Source organism: Dermochelys coriacea, chromosome 1 (assembly GCF_009764565.3).
Source record: "Dermochelys coriacea isolate rDerCor1 chromosome 1, rDerCor1.pri.v4, whole genome shotgun sequence".
Lineage (NCBI taxonomy): Eukaryota > Metazoa > Chordata > Testudines > Dermochelyidae > Dermochelys > Dermochelys coriacea.
In genome coordinates, this window is record NC_050068.2 from 164,392,187 (window position 1) to 164,417,092 (window position 24,906).

Consider the following 24,906-nt stretch of genomic DNA (forward strand, 5'->3'; position numbering starts at 1 on the left):
ACTGCTGGAATTAGCCTACCTGCTTGTCACCATGAAAGGTTTTCCTCCTTCCCCCCCCTGCTGTTGGTGATGGCTTATCTTAAGTGATCACTCTCCTTACAGTGTGTATGATAAACCCATTGTTTCATGTTCTCTGTGTGTGTGTATATAAATCTCTCCTCTGTTTTTTCCACCAAATGCATCCGATGAAGTGAGCTGTAGCTCACGAAAGCTTATGCTCAAATAAATTTGTTAGTCTCTAAGGTGCCACAAGTACTCCTTTTCTTTTTGCGAATACAGACTAACACGGCTGCTACTCTGAAACCTATTACAACTCAAAACATTCATAAGAGAGCAACGCTAAAAGGCATATATTGTAACATGACATAGTACAGAATATTATTTAAATTCAGTTGATCACTTAGCAAGCTACAATCAATACTACAGATGTAATTTTAGGTACTGGTGAATCAAGGGTATCTATTGGGGAGATATCCACCCCATGCTTTAAATATTTAAATTTGCACCAGTTGCTTCCATTTTAAGTTAACTTGACATTAACATTTTCCAGGAAAATCTATTGAGATGGACAATAGGAAACATATGGTTCCTGCTGCCCAATCCATGTTTAAAGGCTCTTTCTTTATTGGAGTCATCTGCCCAGTGAAATCAAGGAAGCACACACTTTCTCCACAGGAAACATTATTTCCCATCAATACAAATATAAATCATTCAATTTTTTCATGGGTATTTAAGGTACAATACCGACCAGTCAGCACAAACTGAGTAAGGGACTCTTCAGTTATCATTTGAGACTAATTAGCCATTGAGAAAAGCAATAGCAAATTTTTTGAGGTAGTTTCCCATTTTCAGCCCAGGTTGGTAAAGGTAGGAGAGTAAGGATGGGAAAGACAAGACAGCACATTAGAATTAGGTGCTGTAGGATTAGATCCCTGAAAAGGAAATTTGATAATCTATGAAGGAAAGGAGTAGAAAGACTACAAGTAGTATTACTTATCAAATTTTTTACAAAATTAAGTTACACCCAGAACCATACACCCAGAACCATACCAGATTTTTGTACATCATATGAGGAGCAGCAATAATCAACCTGTGCCAGGAGAGGAACATGTGGCTCTTTAGGACCACAGATGAGGCTCTCAAGATCACAGGTTTGATCAGAGACTCTTGAATGCCTCCTAACAGGTAGATAGCAAGGGAGGCAACACATCACCCTCCATTCTCTTTTTCCACGTGTAGCTGCAGCGAGAGAGGAAAGAACCAAACAGAGCCACCAAACAGCCACAGAATAAGATCTTGATATCACTCTGTGGCATTAAGCCCAATCTGCAGTGGTTTAAAAGACTTGTATAAGCCATGTGTGTGGATTTATTGCTTAATCCTCACAAGTTAAACTGATATAAACCACTTGTAAACAGATATAAAAGGCTGTCCATACAGAGGTTTGCACTGGTTTAACTAAATTGTTAAACAGATTTTCTTTAAAAAGGTGCAACTTGCAATTAGACTGTCTTTTGCGTATATTGATCAATCAACATGACAATGTATTGCAATGGTGCCAGTCATCAAACTTAAGTGACATCAAATCATCACACTATGATTCTGTGGTTCTGAGTCTATGACAATGATTATTGTTTAGTAACGAGCAGTTCTACAAGATAAAGTAGCAATGCTTTAGAGAACCAGGAATGACTGCAAGAATAACAAGAGAAAAATCAAGTGGTATAGACCAGGGAGAAGACACAAGGTTTTCAGCAATATTCAAAAAGGGACGGAGTTGATGTGACAGAGAGATATAAGAGAGAGTTGAAATACAGTATGAATAAAATCTTGCCTGCATTTTTCCCCATGAATTTTTGTACACACTTATTGACTATGAATTCTAGATATTATTAAATGGAATTGGATGTGAAAACTATCTAATTACCAGTGATAAATCCAGATGTTGGTTTCAGACTATGGAACTGCTGATCATGTTTAGCTCTCTCTTCCACAGTTATGGCCCAGATATCCAGGTTGCCTGGTGTAGAAAGAAAATATAGAAGTCAGAAACAAGTACATAAAAGATACACTACTTTCCCCCCTCAAGTCTTCAATACACAAAGTTTTAACATTTTAACCCTGTACACTTGGTGGTACTAGCAGAATTAATTTGCCTATGAAAACTTAAGTATTAGAATAGATAAAAAATAATCTCATATCCAACTAATCTACAGTTGCATTCATACATATCCTTAAATAGGCAGCCATATGTACAGTCTTACCGTAACAAACCACCAAGATTGAAATGAACTCCTGAACAATGCTTCAGCAATTTTATGCTCATTGATATTTTAGGTTATAAATAATCTACACAACATGTAATGCAATTTGTGATCACAACATTTAAAAGATCTCTGTTTAATGAAAGACAGAAAACATGGAAAGTTCATGTGGTTTTGCTTATTTAAGAAACTAATCCCACTCAAATAGCACATGCAGCGCAGCACATGATGCAGTCTCTCCTAAACCAAACAGTGAAGAGGTGTCACAAGCCGTCAATAGTCGTGCATTAAATGGGTTTGTACCGTCACAGAAGAAGAAACGAATGCCACGTGTTCATCCAGGAAGGATGTGATTATGGAAGAGGACATAAAATAGGCAACAAAAAAGCACAAGGTAGGAAGAGAGCACCCACACTATACTCCCCAGTGAATGAGAAATTCATACATGTAGGAGGATTCTGTACTATTTGGATCCTCCAGAGCATATTTAAAGTTTGTAGTTCAATATTTAGTAAGTTTCACATTAAACTACTTTTTTTTTTTAAACACTACAGTGACATTAAGAATGCCTTCTCCAGATTTCACTAGATGTGCAGAATCTACTTCCACTGTCTAGTCGAAACACTTTGGCATTTGTTTCTCTTTCGTTTGTCCTCTAGGTTACTTTTCCTTATACTTACAGCAACACTACAACACCTCATCTCTCACTTAAAGAATTTAAGATACTATTATACAATACTGCACCTAAGGTTGGTCTTCATAATTTTTGAATCGATAATACAACACTGTCTTTCAACACTTCCAGGAGCATATAATATTTATTAGCTCTGCTGAAGCAGTAATAACTACCTACTGCTGGCCAGAATCTCAGGAAACCAAAGACATCTAATGCTAACAAAATAAAGTTCTCCTGAAAAGGACATTAAAGATACAGACTTTCAAAAACAAGTTGTCTAGATCTTGTTCTTTATTTCTACATCATTGCCTAAGTTTACCTGGGCCAGTATTTTAAAGCTTTTAACAAATCTGTGTTGTTGTTTTTTTTTTAAAAGGTACGTTATCAGACACTGGAACACTAAAAGATAATCGTTTAGTTTCATTCATCAAAAAGTGAAAGAGCACTAAGTTCCAGACTTACTTTTTGAAACAGAAAATGTAATTGACAAAATGATCAGACTGCAAGAGAAGAAAACTCCCAATTAAATATGCCTAATTCTCAAGGACTATGTACACCCGTTTAAGAACTTCATATAAACATGGCCCAAACATTATTTCAACAGAACTTGTTCATAAAACAGTTTATCAATCTTGTGTGACAGGACACAAACAGTATAATCCAGAGTTTAAGACTAGCCCTGGAGGCATATGTGTAGGGGTCCATGAGTGGAAGGAAGGGGTTGATAGATGGGTTTTTATACAGGTGGCAGTGGGAGGAAGCTGGTGCTGACAGTTTTCAGTGCCCTTCATCTGCAATCTATATGAAAACAGAGGGGGGATGCAGCTGAGCTCCACAGACAGAGCTGTAACTATAGGGATGTTGGTGTGGGCCAGTGCTTCTCAACCAGGGGCACATGTACCCCTGGGGGCACATGTACCCATCTAGGTATTTGCCTAGTTTTGCAAGAGGCTACATAAAAATCACTAGCTAAGTCAGTAAAAACTAAAATTTCACACAGACAATGACTTGTTTATACTGCTCTATACACTGAAATGTAAGTACAATATTTGTACTCCAATTAATTTATTTTAGAATTCTATGGTAAAAATGAGAATGTAAGCAATTTTTCAGTAATAGTGGGCTGTGACACTTTTGTCTATTTATGTCTGAGTTTGTAAGCAAGTAGTTTTTAAGTGAGGTGAAACTTGGGGGTATGCAAGACAAATCAGACTCCTGAAAGGGGTATAGTACTATAGTCTGGAAAGGTTGAGAGCTACTAGTGTGGGCTATTGGGACTCAGGTGTGATCTTCCAGCTGGCATGCTGCCCATCTAGCGTTGATCCCATTAGGAGATTGGGGGCAGGATGGAGGGCTTCTTGCCCCTGGGGACAGTTCTTTTCCAATCCTGCCTGACTCCTTTCCTACTTGAAGTCCATCCCCCGCTCTGAGTCCCCAACCACAGACTGCCCAGCCGACCTCCAACACGTCTGTTGGCCATTCTCCTGGTCTTTGTCTCGCTTCCCAGGCAAAGTGTCACCTGGTCGCATCCCTCCCTTGGGTCTCGGGTTACGAAGGGCACCGTCTACTGCTTACATGTAGGCAGCTAGAGCCGCCTCACCTGCCCCCGAGAGTCTCAGCAGAAGTGACACACTCTTATTCCCACCACCTAGGCATTGGTGCAACACACAGGAAAACTGAGGTACACACAGTATTCATGCAAAACAGTAAGACTCACATAGGTTCACGTACCACATAATAAGGAGGAAAAACCCACTTTGTCACACCTTAGAGTACCAGAAGAGCAGATGGCTAAACATTATGCGAATTGGTCTCTTGGACATTACTATCTAGAATGCATTTGGAAAGGAATGTAATTTTTCTGATTTAAAAACAAAACAAATCAAACTACAAAAATCTTACCCCCAAAAGGTGATGGAAACTGAGCCATGATTCAGTCACTTTTAGCTTGCTAATAGATGCCTAAAACAGAAAGGAAGTATGTTAAGATAAAATAGATCTTCATTGCAAAGATATATTATAATAGATCTTCTATTTAAAAATACACTTTACTATAGTTATATAGTCAATTGCTATGTGAAAAATAAGAGTAACTAAGATGTGATATTGTATAAATGTAAAATTAAACAAACTGTTAGTTGAGGAGAAACTAATGTATGCTGTTTTTGAAACATCCCACACATTTCTCCTGTTTGTCTTTATTAGTGAAGAGCTACATTTTGCTCTTGTAACAAGAATGTCCACAAAATCTAAATACCCTTATTTATAATAAAAAGAAAAGGAGTACTTGTGGCACCTTAGAGACTTATTTATAATGGAAGGGCGATGTAGTAAGGAAGAGAATTAATTCAGCCATACAAACACACAAGATTCTAGCAACAGCAGAACAAGTTGCTCAAAACATTACTTCCACTGGGTATACCATCTGTCGTATTCTAGTGCAAGAAAATGACATTAATTCCACAGCTGATGAAAATGCACTCTCTCTCCCCAAGGAGCCATTTTAATTTTATCTTGTTTGATCAGGAATCTTTGAGATGCACCGATCAGGCTCATATGGTATCTTCTTGTGATTTTACAAGTACGTAAGAAAAAAAATTGAAACTAAAGACTAGAATGCAAATAAAAGGCTATTTTGCACCCAGCCATAGCACTTACTCTGTAAACAAGTTAATTCAACCTAACAAGAGTGCAAGTTAAACTACTGTAAACACAACTCCAAAAAGGAAACTAACTACAAGGCAAAAACAGATTATTTGGTGGGAACTCCATAGAATCATAGAATATCAGGGCTGGAAGGGACCTCAGGAGTTCATCTAGTCCAACCTCTTGCTCAAAGCAGGACCAATCTCCAACTAAATCATCCATGCATCCACTGAAAATGTTCACTCGTTTAATACTGCTTATTCTTCAAAGTTAAAGCAATGCCAGAGTGTCTGAGTTTAAAAAAAGAAAAAAAAAAGTTAAATGGGCATTTTTCTTACTCCACGCAAAAAAGTGACATGAACTGAGCCAGAGGGACAATGGCCAGTGACAGAGCTACAAAACAGTGAATGAGCTGCCTCCTGTCCTACTAGATTCCACTGTGTTTTCCAGACAAAAAAAAGCAAAAGAAAACAGAACTGAAGGGAAAATAATTTAGGCTGCTTAAACAGCAGCAAAAATTTATCAAAACCATTAAAATACAAAAGCACGAAAATAATGGCATTAACTTGCAATAGCAGTTTTCTTTTGTCTGAATTTGATAATGGTCTTTCTTTAAGCTTTTCTGATATTCTGCTGATTCCTCACTCCTAAACCTAATACATACCGTGTTTACCTCCACTTTTGTCACTGGAAAAAAAAAAAAAAAAAACCACCACCAGACACAGTACTACTAGTGAAAACAATGTAATGAAAACGAAGTTCCCCATCTAATTGTAATTTAGGAAGCAGGAGAAGAGACTAGTCTCAAGATAAGATAAATTATAGATCAGGTGTCTATCTGTGAAAGTTACTACTGCACTTATCTCACTCCATAAACATTGACTAACTTTGAATTCTGCTTCTAAACTGCAGTTAAACTATAAGATTAGTGTCAATTCCTTCAATATCTAAGAAGTTTAAAATCATGGTACTTGATGCAAACCAGTATTATATCATTGTACAACTTAGATTTTAATGTTTAACTGTTTAGTCAATAAAATAGTAATTCTTCCAAAGCCCTTCCAACTATAAATGATTAGCACTTTAACCTTTTGCTTCAGTATCATGTACTCTACAGACAAAACCATGCCTCTATTTCTCTCTTCCCATCCCCAAGTATTCTGGATTTGGTTTCTGAAGCTAACAGAAGATGCTAAAACAGTTTCCTATGCAAAGTCTTCCAGCAGTGTCTTAGCTCCGTAGATGTACTACTGAATCAGTGTGGCATAGAAAATTTTATACTCACTTAAAACTTCGAGAAGAAAGAAAAGGAGCAGCAAAACAGAGGAGCTGCTCCTGCACCCCTCAACTGTTTACTGTGTGGGAGTGTTTGCAGAAAGACAAAAAAAGAAGTAGAAAGAAAAGGGAACCAGAGGTGGATGGCTAAGAGGGGAAAAGGGAAAACTACAACCAGCCAGAACACAAGAGCAGACGTGATAAGAAACAGAACCAGAGCAAAAGGAACAAAAACACAAACTAACAATCCATTTCACCTACTCACATTTTACAAGTTAAAAAAAAAAATCAATGATTATGACTACTGGGGCAGCACAGTGCTTGCAAGCATTGCAGAGTTCAGTCATTTGAAGGGAGAGAATCTCTCACATAGTTCAGGAACTCCACAGCAAGAGCGAGCTTATCACTGCATCCTTGCATTCACCAGTGATGGACAAAATAAATCTAACAACTAGCAACCTGCTTGATGCTTAGGAACGCATAAAGCTATACCAAATAGCAGAGAGAATACCAGAGAGAAGGGGGTGGGGGTGGGGTAGGCTGTGAGTGAAACAAGTAGTGCGGGGCACAAGCAGAGAAATGTCTTGAAAAGAAGTGACAGATAAATGTAGAAAGAGCTGAAATTTAGACTTGAACAATTGGAAAAATTAGATTGAAGACTGACAGACATATACGAGATACAATATGAGGCAAACAAAAGGGAACGAGAGAGAGATCAACATACCCTAGAACGGAGTGGCCAACCTGTGGCTCCGGAGCCACATGCAGCTCTTCAGAAGTTCACAGGCAGCTCCTTGTACAGGCACAAACTCCAGGGCTGCAGCTACAGGTGCCAACTTTCCAATGGGCCAGGGGGTGCTCAGTGCTCAACCTCTGGCTCTGCCACAGACCCTGCCCCCACTCCATCCCTGCCCGCCCCCTCCCCTGAGCCAGCGATGCCCTCACTCCTCCCCCGCCCCAGCCTCCTGCACATCACAAAACAGCTGAGTGGGAGGCGCTGGGAGCAAGGGTGGGGGGGGGGAGTGGAGCTGATGGGAGGCTGCTGATGTATTACTGTGGCTCTTTGGCAATGTACATTGGTAAATTCTGGCTCCTTCTCAGGCTCAGGTTGGCCACCCCTGCCCTAGAAAGATATTGCAATTTAAGTTTGCTGTTGACAGATAGCAAAATGTTTACTTGTTATAAAGAGAGGTTTGATTTTATATCCAAGGAAATTCTAGGGCAACCTTCAGAGGTTTGACAGTACATGCAGTTGAGTCTGAAACCCCAGCATTCCTTATGTATAAAGAGAGGGAATAACTCTTAGTAGAGTTAGAAGTTTCATTGTATTATAATGCTGAGTGGTTTGGGATTTTTTTTAAACTATCTTTCAGGAGGAAAGCTTTTTGGGGTAGAGTTATGTCTTATGTATTTGTCAAGTATGTAGCATAGTTATATCTACTGTGTGTTTGTACATATATACACAAAAACTGTGTGCTTTTAAAGGGATATGCAAATGCTGAAGTTTTGCTTTTGTGCTATTTGGTTTTAAATCGGGGGTGAGGGGCAGAATCTTGTGGTTACCAAGTTATTCTAGTTTAGAATTTATGAACAATATTAGGCAATCTGTTATTTTGACTAAAATCTTTGTTAGTATAAAAAAAAAAAGGCAGGTATTTTAAAGTTTTCCTGGGTGGAATAAGAACGAACCCTTGGCCACCCCGAGTAATCCTTTTTGGTCTAGTCTCAGTGTGGAGAGAACTGCAAGTTTCACATTTTCTCCTAACATACCTGTAATTTGAGTTTCAAACAATAGGAAATATCCACTTAAATGTGCAGGCTACTACAACTCACTATTTGACTAGTAAGACAATTTTGAAAAAAGAAAACCTGCCACCACATCCAACACCAGATCTCCTAACGCTCCATAAACCATGCAAACAAGCTTTGAAATTTACACTATTAAACTCAGATTAACCTCACAGCTGCATGTTTCCCCTACAAGTTCTGTGCAGCAACAGAACATGATTACATTCTTACGCATGTTCATACTGGCACTTTCATAGGCAACATTCCCATTGAGGGGACAGATACAAGGGCATCAACCTGTTATTGGCGGGTACACGGGGCAGTACTGAAGATATATTTTGCTTCACATAACTGACAGTGATTTTTTTAAAAACAACTGCCTAAAGATTTGATTTCATCTCCACTCAAGTTTTATTTATGATGCAAAGAAAAAAAAGCTTGCAGAAAAGAAGTCTATTGGAAAACATAGCAGTCAACTGGCTAAAAGAAACGTGTCACCTTTCATGAGAAAGTTGTTATCTGGCCTGTCAGCATCAGCATGTTTCTTTTTAACTAATGTGTTAAGGATGTTATTGCTGGCACTGTTCCATTCAACTTCTTGTGCAGCTCCCCAGCTACTCTGTTCAAGGTGTTTTCTTTATGTCACTGGAACCAAACGGATTCAAACAGCATGTCACTGGAGTCTGGGATGCTGTTGATGGCAAGGTAACAGGAAAGAACAGATCAAGGGAGAGCACTATTTTGCAAAGAAAAGAAGAGGAAAAAATCATACTTCAGCAATGAAGTCTAAGCTTTACAGCCTAAGGACCAAACATATTATATCAAAAAGGTCAAGAGGCCACAAATCAATACTTTGGGGGTAGATTTTGAGCTCTGCTTCTCTCCTTCTGCAGTATTCTGGTGGTACAAAAAGTGGAAGCTGTTCACACATCCCTTGCTGGTGACTTCTCAATGTGAATGAGACTCCAATATGGCTTAAAGATGGCACAGCCAGCTCCTACACGTCACACCCTTCTTGCAGGGGCTGGTGAGTGACTGGAGCACATTGCTATCTACCAAGTGGTCCCTTGGGAACATTTTGCCAACTGGAGCACATTAAGCGGACCCCAGGATGGGGTAGAGGTGCAGGGAGCTATAACTGGTTGTTAGTTCTCAGCTTCTCCTTTTCACTCCTGGATGGCTATGTGGGGGAAGAGAGCCATTCTTTCCTAGGCACTCGCTTAGGCTCAGACATACCCAAAACTCCTATCCCAATCTCCCTGCAGCTCCCACAGCTAGCAGGGAAGCAGGCAAAATAGCCAAAGATGCTAACTGTTCTCCTTCCTGTACTATGGTGTGGCATGCAGGCAGTGGGGGAGCAGCTGAGCAATTGCAGTAGGGAAGGACAGCTGCTCAGGGCATCCTGGCACAGTGCTGCTCCTGTCATTGTTCAGAGAATATATATGGATTATTACTCAAATTTGATTAGCCAACAATTGTGACTGCTCATTATTAGTCCAAAATTTATTATGCAAATAATTTTGATAATTCATTAACACACCCATATAATGGAGTTACATGAGCAGCATCCTAGTAACCTTAACTACGTCCTTCAGGCAGATGAAGGATTATCAGGATTGGCGGGTGAATGGAATAGCCTAGGTGTTGTGGGTGACATAATGGAGAAGAGCAACACAGAGTTTTCCCATGGTGAAGTGTGTATGTGTGGAGAACTAGGGTATTTGAATTGGCATGCAGTTATGGCGTGTGAAACATTGGATAGAGCACAGGCATAAAAGGGGTACAGTGTGGAGGAGGAGCTCTGATTTATCATTGTTCCCCGCTAATCCTCACCACCACTTCCCAAAGAGCCTTAAAATGAAGAGAGTGATCAATTTCTACATTTAAATGGATCATTAATGTGCTACCCTAATAGGGGTAGTAATTTTCAGAATTTCCCAATTTACCCCTTTTTACGAGACCAGCTCTGTTAGTGCATTGATGGAACATAAGCTACTCAAACTTAGAAAGAAAATTTTCTAGAGAGACTCACTTCTAGAATGTCCAACATTTTCTTGACCTCGGAAACCATAATTAATGCAAAATCTTAAATCCTATTTTCTATCTTGTGTAACTTGACTTCAAAAAGTTTAATGATTTTTTCATTGTTAGCCCTGTGCTACCACTACTTAGAATTTTATATGGGTAAAAAGACAGCGGGAAGGCAAAGAACAGTCTAACAAAATGGAGTTTGCCATGTAATGCAAATACAGACTCTTCAATATCAAACAATTAATAAATTGTTCATAGATTTCCCACATTATCACACCTGTATATTATACATATACAAAAACCCCCCAATAAGACTCATCTAGTTGTGCACTACATAGCCTGAATATCCAAATGATCTTATCACTGCTATCTTTGCCTGCTTACTGTTAACCCCACTTTTTATGTCTCAAAATTAGACTGAACTCTTCAGGACAGAGACGGTCTTGATATGTCTATACAACACCTAGCACAATGGAGGATTCTGACTGTTGCCTCTAGGAGCTATTGTAGCAGTACCACTAATATGAAACTGTCAAACACTTTTCCCTCTTGGACCAGCTCACTGAAAAACCCCCACCCCCAAAAGAATTTTGGTTCTATCACTTCTGAGCCACCACATACTAATTGGCAACTTTCATTTTTAGATTGTATACTATAGTGCTACTCTAGTGGTTAATGCACAGGGCTGAGTCAGGTGTTATGGGTTCAATTTCTAACTATGGTACTATCCTACTTTGACCACGGGCAAGACACCTACCCTATCAGTTTTCTCATTTTTTAAAATGAGGGATTAACCATTCTTGTTCCCTCTGAGGGATGGTGTGAGGATTACTTACAAATGTTTGTGTAACACTCTGAGAAGTACTTCTTCCACTCTAACCATAGAATCGTAGGACTGGAAAGGACCGAGAGGTCATCTAGTCCAGTCTCCTGCATTCATGGCAGGACTAAGTATTATCTACTCAGCACTGATAAGGCCTCAAATATAGAGTGCTGTGTCCAGTTCTGGACACCACATTTCAGGAAGATGATAAACTGGAGAAAGTCCTGAGGAGAGCAACAAAAATAAAGGTCTAGAAAACGTGATTTAGGAGTAAAGGTTTTTTAAAAATGGGGTGTGTTTAGTTGGAAAAGAGAAGACTGTGGGAGGTCATGATAACAGTCTCCAAGTACATAAAAGGTTGTTATAAAAAGGAGTTGATAAATTGTTCTCCTTAACCACTGAGGACAGGACAAGAAATAATGAGCTTAAATTGCAGCAAGGAAGATTTAGACTAGATAATAGGAAAAATTAAGGTAGTTAAGCACTGGAATAAGTTACCTAGGAATGTTGTGCAATCTCCAACATTGGAGGTTTTTAAGAAAAAGTTAGACAAACTCATGTGACAGATGGTCTAGATAATACTTAGTCCTTCCTCTGTGCAGGGGACAGGACTAAATGACCTCTTGAGGTCTCTTCCAGTCCTACATTTGTACGATTCTCAGATACAAGAAATACATATAGCCATCATTCTTTTCAAACACTGAATCTATTGACCCCCTCTTTAAAAATGTCCTAGTGTATTGATAAAAAGGCCTGACTATGAAGCCCTTGCTCACCAGTGAAGTTAACAGGATTACTTGTGTGAATAACTGTTCAAAGTTAGCAAGCAGTTTACAATTTAGCGCTCAGTTACTTAAGTGAAGGCTGCACAATTTCAGATCAGGGTATTAGAATCTGAAAAAAAGTGGACTGATAGCATAACTTGGGAAACTATTAGTAGTGTTTCAATAGAGGACTTAAGTTATTAAATTAAATCTTTATTTTTTCATTCTGTGGATGCAATGCTCTTTTAAGGGGATTTATCAGACAATGTGGACACTGGTAACAGGGTTTTGACAATAAATGACAATTCAGAGTTCACTGAAGAATGCTGACATAAGTCTTAAGTTATCTTTAATGTTTACAAGTCTACATCTGTAGATAAGTGACATGACTCTTAACAGCTTCACTGCTGCCCAAAGGGTTTACAATGAGAGAAGTAAAACTGATTAGCTTTGTTAATTTCACTCTGCTGTTTGGCAAAAGTGTCATGCATCACTAGAGGCTCTTCAAATTCCTGAAGACATTTACAGTTAAAAACTTGGCCAAGACTGAAGAGTGGGGTTTTTTTTGGTTTTTTTTTTGGATTGCTCACACCCCTGTAGGGGGTTTGATTTTCAGTAAATGCTGAACATCCACATGCTAACTCAGCCTCCTTAAAGATGTCTCAAGTTGGAAACCCAAATATTGAGACATCTAAAGTAATCAGTAATTTATAAAAATATTGGGTTTTTTGGGGTTTATAAACAGAATTTTAAAATACACAGAAATGGATAAGTTTAGGCCCCCACAATTGCCAGGAAAAATTTTTGACTCTGGTGGAGACTGGCTTTTTCACACTCTGGGTTTAGCCCGGAGACTTTCTTACTGATACATAGAAATAATCAGGGTTCAAAAAAGAAATAGATAAGTTCATGGCGGATAGGTCCCCCAGTGGCTATTAGGCAGGATGGGCAGGGATAGTGTTCCTAGCCTCTGTTTGCCAGAACCTGGGAATGGGCGACAGGGGATGGATCACTTGATGATTACCTGTTCTGTTCACTCCCTCTGAAGCACCTGGCATTGGCCACTGTCAAAAGACAGGATACCGGGCTAGATGGATCTTTGGTCTGACCCAGTATGGCTGTTCTTATAATCCTGCAAGTCTGTGATTACCTCAAATAGTATCCTGCCAAGGGATATTTTGCCATAATTTTGACTTCCTTGAGAAGGATGTGGTTTTTATCTGCTTGTTTCCTGTTGGTGGTAAGTCATACTATTATTCTATTGACTTGTATAGTGGTTAATGTATAGTGCCCGCAAAGATTACATAAAATACTTGTCCCTAACATGAATATGAAAGAGGTCTAACTCCCCCATTGTGCACTATCCATTAGCCACCATACAAGTCAATAGAGTAACAACACTTGAGATAGCTATGACTTGCCTTCCTCCACCAACAGGAAACAAGCGGATAAAATCCACATCCTTTACTCTATTGACTTGTGTGGTTGTTGATGGATAGTTCACAATGGAGGAGTAACAACTCTTCCATATTCCTGGTTAGGTACAAGTATTTTCATGTAATCTTTGTGGGCATAATGAAATTCAACTGTAAACTAGAAACTTCATGCCTTTGGGGTGGAGTCCTACGCAAAAGGGATGTTTACACAGCAGGGAGTCTGATGGAACAACACTGCACCCAGTGGGACTAGGTAGCTGGACAGCAACACTCAGAGGGGAGTGCCAGATAGAAGGTCAGTGCCCTGCCACTGTGCCTAGGGACCCCAATATAGGGGCAGTGGTTGTATTCTGTTCATATTCCAGGAGCTTGAAACACCCCAGGGGATCCAGAGCAGCAGAGACTTGGATTCCCCTTACAGTTGTTCTAGTAAGTGGCCAGCGGGGAGCGCTCCCTAGAATCTGTGACAGTTGGATTTAAAAAAAAAAAAAAAAAAAAAATTCAGCATCTCCATGTACCACAACCCAGCTTTCCTCTCCACTGCCTCCAGCTTCTTGGCAGCGATTACCCCAGTCACAGAATGCACTGGCTGCATGTTAGTCCCTTCATTGCCCCTGCATATTCTCCTAGTCTCCTGCACCTCACTGCCTCTCCAGCACAGGTTAGTTCTCTCTCTTCTCCCTGGAAAGGCGGTCACTGGCATGGGATCAATCGTTGAAGATGCAGGAATGTAGGTGAAAAAGAGCGAGTCCCCTATTTCCTACCACACAGCCATAACCGCCTCCTTTGCACCAAATCCATGCGCTACTCCAACACCCCCACGTTCCTCCCTCACTGTTGGGACCTCCCATATTTCTCCACAATGTTTCAACTACTCCAATATTGCCTTCATCGTGCTATTTGCTCTGATCACTCACATACCCCTGCTGCTTCAAGCCCCCCTAAACACACAGTTCTACCCTTCTTCTTGCTACTGCATGCCCCAATAAGCATAATGGGGCTATGAGGTGGGTAATGGCTACATAAACTGCTCATGGTCTACTTGGACATAATAAAGGACAGGAGAGCAGAGATGCAGCGTCCCTACCCCAAACCTTGCTCTAGAATGTTGGGAAGGGACTCGACACATGCTCAGAGCATGCTTGTTCTTAGCTCCCAAATATCTTGGTGCTATGTACGGGGCCAAGCCCTACACATACCCATTCCCAGCTTCTCACTCTAGCCTCAACATTATAGGTCTGTGCCATGCACTGAACATGCTTGTTCCCAGCTCCCCATCCTGGTTTCAGCATTATGGGGGCATGTTTTGAAGGGGACACAGATGTGAAGGTAGAACTGAAGCCCACATGCATCCCTCATTGCACAACTTACCCCCCTTTCTCTCCATACTCCCGCACTGCTGCCTGCTCACTCCTCCCAGAAGAGCAGCACCGGCGGGAAGGGAAGGAAGAATGAAGCGTAGTGTCCCTTCCCTGCTTCCTGAAGCGGCATAAAGAAAATACAAATGGGGTAGGAAGTGCTGGTTTCATTTCTCTCCAATTGGGAAGAAATGGAGGGAATGGGAGCATCCTCCTTCAGTCTTGGAAGGAACGGGAAGGGGAGGGGGATCTGTACTGTAGAGGAAGGCACATATGGTTACGCTTCACTCCCTATCACCACCTCCCAGTAGGTCAATCTTCCTCCTTATAGTTCTGCTCTGCCAGCACTTCTGAGCACTCAGAAGGGGTCCCTTTGAGGAGGGTCCTTTATTAGTTGAGGGATGGCAGAGAAACTACTTTTGGAAACCAATTTCTTCATCAAAGCTCTAGTCAACCTGGGTTTTCAAAGACAGTGCTTGGACAATCCCTTACACTGTAAGGAGTCAAAGAATGTGCTGTTTTCTCGGTAGGTGTGCCAGAGCACAGCCCAGTGAAGCCAAGCCCCTCAACCGGCATGCTCCCAACTCCTCTCCTTCACCTCCCCAACTACCCTTCACTGCTGACCCCCCATATTCCATAGCTCTGCTTCAAAAATGTTAAAAATCTAAAAATATGGTAAGCGACTCGTGTAGAGAGGGAACCTCTGGACTAAGTGACAGAGCAACTTGCTTTCCTTTGATCACACTCAGTCCCATTGTTCAGGAAATGACTGAGAGGCATGATTATATAGTCTATGTGATAGGTTCGGTCACAGAGACCGCCTTGGGACTGTCACGTGATGTGCTGAAACTACCTCTGAGCCAGTTTGGGACTCCAGAACCCTGTCTTGTTGAGCCAGACACGCTAGCCTGCTGCAACACAGACCCAGGGTCTGAACCATGCCCCCAAAGCTGCAGACTTAACGGAAAACAGTTCAAGTTCTCCGGTCTCCAGCACCCAGACACCGAACTCCCAATGGGATCCAAACCCCAAATAAATCTGTTTTACTCTGTAAAAAGCTTAGACAGGGTAAACTCATAAATTGCCCTCTATAACACAGAGAGCGATATGCACAGCTGTTTGCTCCCCTAGGTATTAATCACTTACTCTGGGTTAATAAAATCACTTGTTTATTAAGTATAAAAAGTAGGAATTATGTGATTTCAAGTAATAATAGACAGAACAAAGTAAGTTACCAAGCAAAATAAAACAAAACACGCAAGTCTAAGCCTAATACATTAAGAAACTGAATACAGGTAAAACTCACCCTCAGAGATGTTCCAATAAGCTTCTTTCATAGACTTGACTCTTTCCTAGTCTGGGTCCAATCCTTTCCCCTGGTAGAGTCCTTGTTAAGACCCAGCTCAGGTGGTAACTAAGGGATTTCTCACGACTGGCAGCCCCCTTTGTTCTGTTCCACCCCCTTTTATATCTTTGGCACAACGTGGGAATCTTGTGTCTCTCTGGGTTTCCATCTCTCCTTCTAAATGGAAAAGCACCAGGTTTAAGATGGTTTCCAGTATCATGTGATATGGTCACATGTCACTGTAAGACTGGCTTGCAGGTAATAAACCCATTCACAACCAGTTGTCCTAGTCAACGGGAGCTATCAAGATCCTAAGCCATCATTAATGGCCCATACTTTGCATAATTACAATAGGACCTCAGAGTAATACTTCATATTTCTAGTTTTAGATACAAGAATGATACATTCATACAAATAGGATGAACACACTCAGTAGATTATAAGCTTTGTAATGATACCTTATAAGAGACCTTTTGCATGAAGCATATTCCAGTTACATTATATTCACACTAATTAGCATATTTCCATAAAACATATGAAGTGTAACATCACAATCTTAACTGTTTACTCGAGTCTTCCTCTTATCTCTAATTAATGCTAATTTCTTGAACAATACTGTGGAAGTAACAATCAGAATCTGCATGTGGATTTTAATATGTCACTTAAGCCAGAAATGTTGATGTCTGAGCAAAGCTTCCTAAAAGGAGACCCCGCAGAATTCACATAGAGAGCAAAGACAACACCTTTTCGCACCTTGAGCTACCCAGCTTCTATGATAGTAGATGGTCTGCAAACCTTTGGCTTCCAGAAACCCCTAGTCCTGCAGCATGTGCGCATTTCACACTTTTGGAGCATTAGTTAGCTTGTGCTGACGTGGAGATTTAAACTTAAAACTTAATTATAGCAGAGCTACTGCTCTGCTGTAACTGAAATTGCCACTTTTCCCTTTCATATAATTTTGCAAGCTGCCAAAAATATTTAACCAACCCTGGTTATCCTACACCCCTCCTTACCTCACAGTCCACTTACTACCATTGTGTTCCCTCCCACCAACATTTAAAGTTCCCTTTAATGAAACAAAGCAGACAAACCCAGTAGCAGCTGACACACAGGGTTGCAGAGGTGTTGAAGGTATGTATGCCTCTGCTGCCCCTGACTCTCAGCAAGAGCTGGAAATTGACTTGCTGCTTAGGGGGCCATTCCTCAACACACTGAGTGGCCTGTGCCACAGTGTAGATCCTTTCGAGAGAAGGCTTGCTCTTTAGCATAAGAGTAAAATAGAAAAAAAAAAGTCTCTTTATGCTACTAAAGTGCAGAAAAATGATTTCCATTTCTGGATGTTTGTTGGATATTTTGTCTTCACTAAGCCTGCAAGAGGAGGGAGTTGTAGCACTGCTTCACAACAGAATCCATGAATAAACCTAATGCCGCTTTGAGGGCCATATTGGACAAGAGAATTCAGAAGCAATGTTTTCTACTTTTTCCAGTAAACTGTGTTTAAAGAACACAGTGTTTAAAGTGTTTAAAGAAGAGGGTTTAAAGAATCCTCATTCTGCAAAGAAAGGCTTAGCTTGTCCTATGAAGCTACTGATGCAGAACAGATTACCAGACTTCAGTAGGTTGGATTTGGCCATATACCAGCAATATACAGGCTGCCCCCAAAGCTGCAAGGAGACTGTATACCAACTACAAAGAATGAATAGTGGTTTTGCTTCAAGAAACATTACACTTGTTATGAATTTTTAATCACTGAATGCAAATATATAGCAATTTTGACTTCACATCTATATCTGCTTACAGTGGGCCATGTCCATTGGCACAGACCAGAGGTTAAATCTTTTTTGTTACAAGGAAGAGAGTTTAAATGGCTATGCTGCAGTGAGCTTATTAACTAATTTTAAAACAGTGTTCCAGATGTTGATGATCCTGCCCCTTTTGTGAGAAATATTTACAGCCTACATAAAAAGCTGAATTCTCTCATTCACAGCATTCTGAAAAGCATAAACACACAAAAAGCTTTCTGAATCAGAAAGTCAATTTTAATTCCTTGAATGAAAGCATGCGTCCACTTACTCTGGCAAAGGTTATTAAATTTTGACCTCCAATCATACGCCACATAAAAGGCCGGGAGAGGACTCGGCAGAAGAACTACGAAGGAAGTAACAAAGGGAATACGTTTTCAGCATGACATTTATGGTCCAAGGAGACTAAGGCTATGGCTACACTACAGAGCATGCAGCAGCCCACAGACAGCTCGCTGCGGTGTAACTTATGTCGCTCGGGTGACGGTGGGAGAGACACCTTATTTGCACCGCTGAGTGACATAAGCTGTAGTGTGCACATAGCCTCAAAAAACAATTCTGACAGTGAGAGATACCATACTAAGGCTGAAACAAAGATCTTAATGTAAAAGGGTTAGTATGTACAAAATGAGCAAATCAGTTTCATCTTGTGAATTCCATACACACTGCAGAGGGTACAAGGCAAAATGTACCTTTAGAGCCCTCTCCTTATGTTGGCTGTATAACCACTTGCTGCAGCCACTAGCCTCTAGCAGAATATTTAAAGACACTACCACATTCAAGTAACAACTATTTGAGGGCTATATAGAATAAGATCTCAAATGTGATATACTTCACATTGCTAGAGGATTAGTTATTTAAAACTTTATTACTCTCCATTTTAAAGCACAAGTGATTATTATGTTTTCTTCTTGACCTCAGCTCTGAAACTCAGACAATTGAGGGTCCTGGATCCTACTCAGGAAAGCTCCTCAGTACAAAAGTGTATTTTCCTTTAAATCCGACCTAATTTGAGGTGGAATTTGCTAAAAGCCCACACAGTCTGAGACTATATAAGAAAAAGGGACTTCTGGAAAAAAAAATTGAAAATCCCTCCCAAAACGTGATCTGATAGGGAACTAAAGCACTCTGCTATTTTAACACAATTATGCTGCCAGGGATGCAGTGTCCATTGTAGGAAGAGGATAAAGAACAAAGTAAACAGCAATTTTAATGTAAATATATCCATTTGTTAGCTTAATGCTGGGGAAAAAAATGATACTGGGTTCTCTTGTTGCTTCCTGTATCATTAGTTTTCATGTATTCATAAGTGGTTGAAGAAGCAGAGTCAGGTTCCTGGTTGTGTATGAAAAAAGCGTTTTCTTATACCAGACAGTATGACAATGTCACCTCTGATATTAAGTGGCAGCATGTTCAGAACCTTAAGGCTTGTCTACACTACCACGCAGGGTCGATCCAAGATGCACAACTTCAACTACATGAATAGCGTAGCTGAAGTTGCATCCGATGAAGTGAGCTGTAGCTCACGAAAGCTTATGCTCTAATAAATTTGTTAGTCTCTAAGGTGCCACAAGAACTCCTTTTCTTTTTGCGAATACAGACTAACATGGCTGCTACTCTGAAACGTAGCTGAAGTTGACGTACTTAGATTGTGTTAAGTTGACAGCTGACGTTTTCCCATCGACTCTGCTTGCACTTCTTGTTCTGATGGAGTACCAGAGTCAACAGGAGAGTGCTCAGCGGTCGATTTATTGCGCCTATACTAGACGCAATTGATCTAGCGGGGGTTGATTTATCACTGCCGGCCAATCCAGCGGGTAGTATAGACAAGCCCTTAGCGAGTGACCCAGTGAGGAACTTGGGATCAGGTATTGTCCAATTTAGAAGTTCATACTCTTGTGATTACACTAAAAGTGTTGAGAATGCTATTAAAGAAAATTACTTTTTCCTGATTCTGCCTATCTGTAGTGATAAGCTGAAAGAGAAGTCCATTGAAGTTGAACTGATACATCATCTATTTACTGTCCTGTTTACAATGTTACTCTGGAACACACCTCCCTCTCTCCCTCCTGCAATAAAATGGATGAAGAATGACTGTAGGGCAAGGTAAGTGCCAAAAAACAAATTCATTTTCTATTTGCTTCATCTTTTAGGGATGCCTGTTAGAATGTTGTAAGTTGTTTAAAAAAAGATCTCAAGTTTTATGGCAGAGCAAAACTACTTCAGCTTAACTTCTGAACCTGGTAACAGCCATATGCAAAGGGATAGAGAGAGAAATAGTGTTTGGGGAACAGCTTTTGTAATATGAAATGGTATAAAGCAACAGACCAGTTTAGGTCTGTCTTCAAACCTAGTTTATACTCAAAAGAGCCAATCAAGTCAATGTCACAATATGTGGAAAGAAATACAAGGCTTAACAGATCCATTCACCCCATAGTGATTAAAAACCTTTCCCATGAGAGTGTAGGGGTGCATTCCACTAATTCTGCAGAATTTAAGACTGTGTTTTTTAAATATGTTTCAAATCATTTAGGGTTGTAAAGAAAGCTTCCATATGTGAAGAAAGCATAAATTAATGTATCATCTTCATTCATCTACAGAGACCTGTATTGCCTCTGCTGCTGTTCAGAGATTTCCCAAGCTGCAGCAAAGTGAAAACTGACATATCTGGTCAGAATGAAAGGCAACTAGGGGAAGTGACAAGAATCGTATCAATTTTGCTCCAGTGGAAGCTGAGAGTAGCAGCAGAGGCAGGTACTCAAGATATTCAATGAAAAGCTCCAAAAGACCCAAGATCTGTGAAGATTAGTAACTGACACCTACCACTAACAACTTCTCCACAGCAGCAACAAGGATTTCAGGAGGGAATGACAATAGCTGCTGGTAAAAACAGATAGGGAGGCTTCAAAGTTAATCAGAATATACAACTTTTTTTTTTTTTTTTTTTTTTTTTTAGCATCCAGCTAATGAGGCTGGATCTCGGGGACAGCATCATGGTAGAAACCATACCACTTTTTTACACCAGATCAGGGACCCCAGTCAGTTGTCTCTGTACTTCTATTAGGTATAAGTAAAAAATTTTCAGGCCCTCTGTGAAAGGGGGCAGGGCATGTGGTCTGGAGGGATAAAGAACATAATATAGATAGAGATAAGGGAGGGGAAGGAGCACTGAAAATAATGCAGAAAAAACTATCTATAAAAAGGAATGGAGTGAAGTTAGCAAAGAAAAATGGTACACCATACGTATTACTATACTGACAGGATCTATTCCTTTAATTAACAGTGGTCATAACTTTGGGTAACATGCATTTTTCATGTTGATTAGTACATGTCCAGTAAATTTTTCTGAACTGAAACAATATGAAGCTCTTAGATAATATCAGCCCTTTGTGTTTAAGTGATGTGTAGCAGCGGTCTCCATATATCCCATTAAGGAAGTGGCAAGCTTTGTCAATCCCTTTAAAGGACAAAAATTTCTTTCAATAAGAGGATAAAGGAATTAGTGCAGTTGGTGGCTTGTTTACTGTAGGTTTCAAATCTTAGGTCCATTAGATTTATGTTCCCTTTGGGCATTCCAATAAATCTGTTTTCAGCACCTAGAAGTGAGACACTCCTGCAGGGTGGATTAAAAAAAAATTAAATACAAATCCAATTTAAATAAAGTATGGGTTAATTTTAAAAAATAAGCCTATTTAGAATTAAATTTGAAATTGACAACTTATGTTAAGGCTTAAATTGAATAAAAAAAAATTAAGCAGTACATATTTGCTGCCAAGTCAAACCACTGAACTGGTGGAAATCATTGACTAAGCACCTGGAAACAGTTTGTTGAAGCACTAAATCTGCTTTTGACAGCAGCAGCCTTTCCTACAGATAAAGAGAAAATATTTTCTTTGTTTGTTTACTAACTAAACTAGTTCAGTTCGATGAGTAATAAAAGGCACATTAAAAGTTAAGAACCAAATTTGGATTGAAAAGCAGAGAAGGGTTTTTTCCTCTTCCAAACTATGAATAAAAACTAGATGTGAGAGAGTCAGATTAACTTGTTCAAAAATCTTTAACAGCATGGTGATCAGAAACAATCAGTTCAATTCATTAATTACAGAGACTTCCTTTGTTTAATAAATCAGTTTTAAATGCAAAACTTGCATAAGAAAAAATATCAAAGTATTTAGCACATTTAAGATAATTTTTTTTTATTAACTAAAACTAAAAATACACAGCATTTTCAATTGAATTTCCATCCAAATAGAGCTTGGCACAAATCATGAGTAAATAAATTAATCAAGTAAATAAGAAATGCATCATTCACAATTTTCTGTCATAATAAAAATAAAAATAGTAAAAATTTAGAACTTGAATAAATGCAAAGTAATCACCTAAATACATGTGTGCAGATATAGTGTTCAGTTTAACAAAAGAAGCACCAAAATTTAATATGAAGGTTGTATTTAGGTGAAAATCAACCTGATTTAATGGTTCCCAACTAATGAGAATCATTTTTTTTTTTTTTTTTAGGAAAATAACTAAAAAGTACAAATGCAAACAGTTAAAAACTGATAATCTAAATCAAGGTTTCCTGCTTGATTATTTAAATTACGACTAAAATAAGTGACTTAAAATTGCTTTTAGTTGATCCAATCCATCCTGGAATGCAGTAATAATAAATTAAGATTTTGGTACTTTGAGTTAAAGTGTGCTGTGAGGTTGCCTCGATCTAAGACAGGGGCTCCCAAACTTGGTTCACGGCTTGTTCAGGGTAAGCCCCTGGCGGGCCGCGAGACACTTTGTTTACCTGAGTGTCCACAGGTACGGCCACTAGCAGCTCCCAGTGGCCGTGGTTCACCGTTCTCGGCCAATGGGAGCTGTGGGGAAGCTGTGGCCCAGCCCACGCTGCTTCCTGCAGCTCCTGTTGGCTGGGAACAGTGAACCACAGCCACTGGGAGCTGCAAGCGGCTGTACCTGCAGACACTCAGGTAAACGAAGTATCTTGTGGCCCGCCAGGGGCTTACCCTGAACAAGCCGCGAACCAAGTTTGGGATCCCTGATCTAAGAAGATCAAACAAGTTCTGTTGCATGATAAAAAAAATACAGTTTCAGAAACCCAGCAGATCTAGAAAGTTAGTTAAGAAACAAATCTCAGTTTCAAACTTCTGAGAGATTCACACAGTGAAAACACAGGATTATGATTACAAGCCTGCTAGTGTCTTAAAACATTACAACTCAAATTTTTATTTTTTAATGTTTCTATTAAAGGTTAATTGATTAATGCCCACCTATATGCACATTTATAGCTACTACTGATGTTCTCAACAATATAATCCATGCACAAAGCATTCCATGTTCCCCTGCCATATGTACATTCCTATCTGGGATAATGGCAGGTTGTTCACTATTAAAATTATGAAAAAACCTTCACTCAATACCTCCTCAGCTTCTCACTTCCTATAGAGTTTAGGAGATCTACAGGGTGTGTGGGGAGCACAGACAAAAGTGCCAGCAGAGACAGGAGGAAGGATAGGGAACATGAAAAATGAGGGCACATTTGATTCTTCCTGCAGACCTTGGGACTCTACTGCTCCCTCCACAAACAGCTCACTGGGGCCCCCAATCCACACTGTAAGCCCTAGCATGCTTGTTGAGGGCCTATCACACCCTCCTACAAAATTTACAAAGATCATTGGGCTTCCTCCTCGCAAACCCTTCCACACTTGTAGGGGTCCATTAGTCATCCCCTATAGCCCTGTCAGGCTCAGAAGTTCCTGAAGAGGGCTGACAACCCATCACTAAGCCCAAAACTGAGATGGACATTTCTATTTAGGACTGTCAGATGATTGATTCAATTTTAGCTCAGATGACCAAGCTTCATCAGGCTTTGAGAGGGTTTTTTTGGTTTTGTTTTGTGTTTTGTTTTTTTTGGGGTGGCGGGTTGGGGGGGGAGATTGGGAGGTGATGGAGGAGGAAGAACACCTTGTGACGTTCTGTACCTGGGGAGGATGGAGCACCCAGCACCCCATGTTCATCCTTATAACGACTGGTGATATCTAATGAAAAGTTTGCCATGTCGGGTGTCTTCGGAAGGTTCATGATGTACTGAGCATTATTGTTATGGTAATGGCAAAGTAATCATTGTTATAGTAATGTTATAGGTTGTAATTTCATGTATATAGTTATGAGACTGAAAACGTATCCTCATGGCTTAAAGCAAGCCTAGGCAAAAACTCTCCAGAAGCAGAGGGGCAGTTCACACCTCAGCAGGGCATGTATGGGACAAATCCAGCCCAGCCTCACAGGAACAAAGGACACTGGCATAGGCATCAACAAAGGATCTGTTGGACGCTTGAGTGAGTCACCCCGCTTCCTTTGGTCAGTTTGGGACAGCAATGAGATAATGCTCAGACTCTGAAAGGGGGAGGAGGGCGCAAAGCCAGGAGGGAATAAAGAACATGATAAAAGGGAGAGACTTTGCCATGCTTTTCTTCTCTCTTCCACCTATATCTACAGACACCACACCAAGTGACTAAAGTGCTGATCAAAGGGGAAAGCCTGGCTGAAGGGCAACCAGCCAACCTATGGTGAGAAGCATCTAAGTTTGTAAGGGCACTGAAAGTGTTAAGATCAGCTTAGAATGCATTGTGCTTTTATTTCATTTGACCAAATCCAACTTGTTATGCTTTGACTTATAATCACTTAAAATC

General features: G+C 40.1%; 1 protein-coding gene across 24 annotated transcripts in view; it reads right to left on the bottom strand.

Annotated features, from left to right (window-relative positions):
* Window positions 1-24,906, bottom strand: part of ITSN1 (intersectin 1) — a 228,939-nt gene that overhangs the window by 175,197 nt on the left and 28,836 nt on the right. For 20 of the 24 annotated variants that reach the window (XM_038406525.2, XM_043508140.1, XM_043508169.1 and 17 more), the window contains 2 exons: window positions 4,843-4,902; window positions 1,928-2,020 (listed from right to left, as the gene is read on the bottom strand). In XM_038406525.2, coding sequence (XP_038262453.1) covers window positions 1,928-2,020; window positions 4,843-4,870 — 121 coding nt within the window. In that variant the 5' untranslated portion in view covers window positions 4,871-4,902. Of the gene's footprint in view, window positions 1-1,927; window positions 2,021-4,842; window positions 4,903-9,147; window positions 9,386-24,906 lie in introns of those variants that run through there. The other 4 variants (XM_038406532.2, XM_043508153.1, XM_043508258.1 and 1 more) reach the window with 2 other exon arrangements.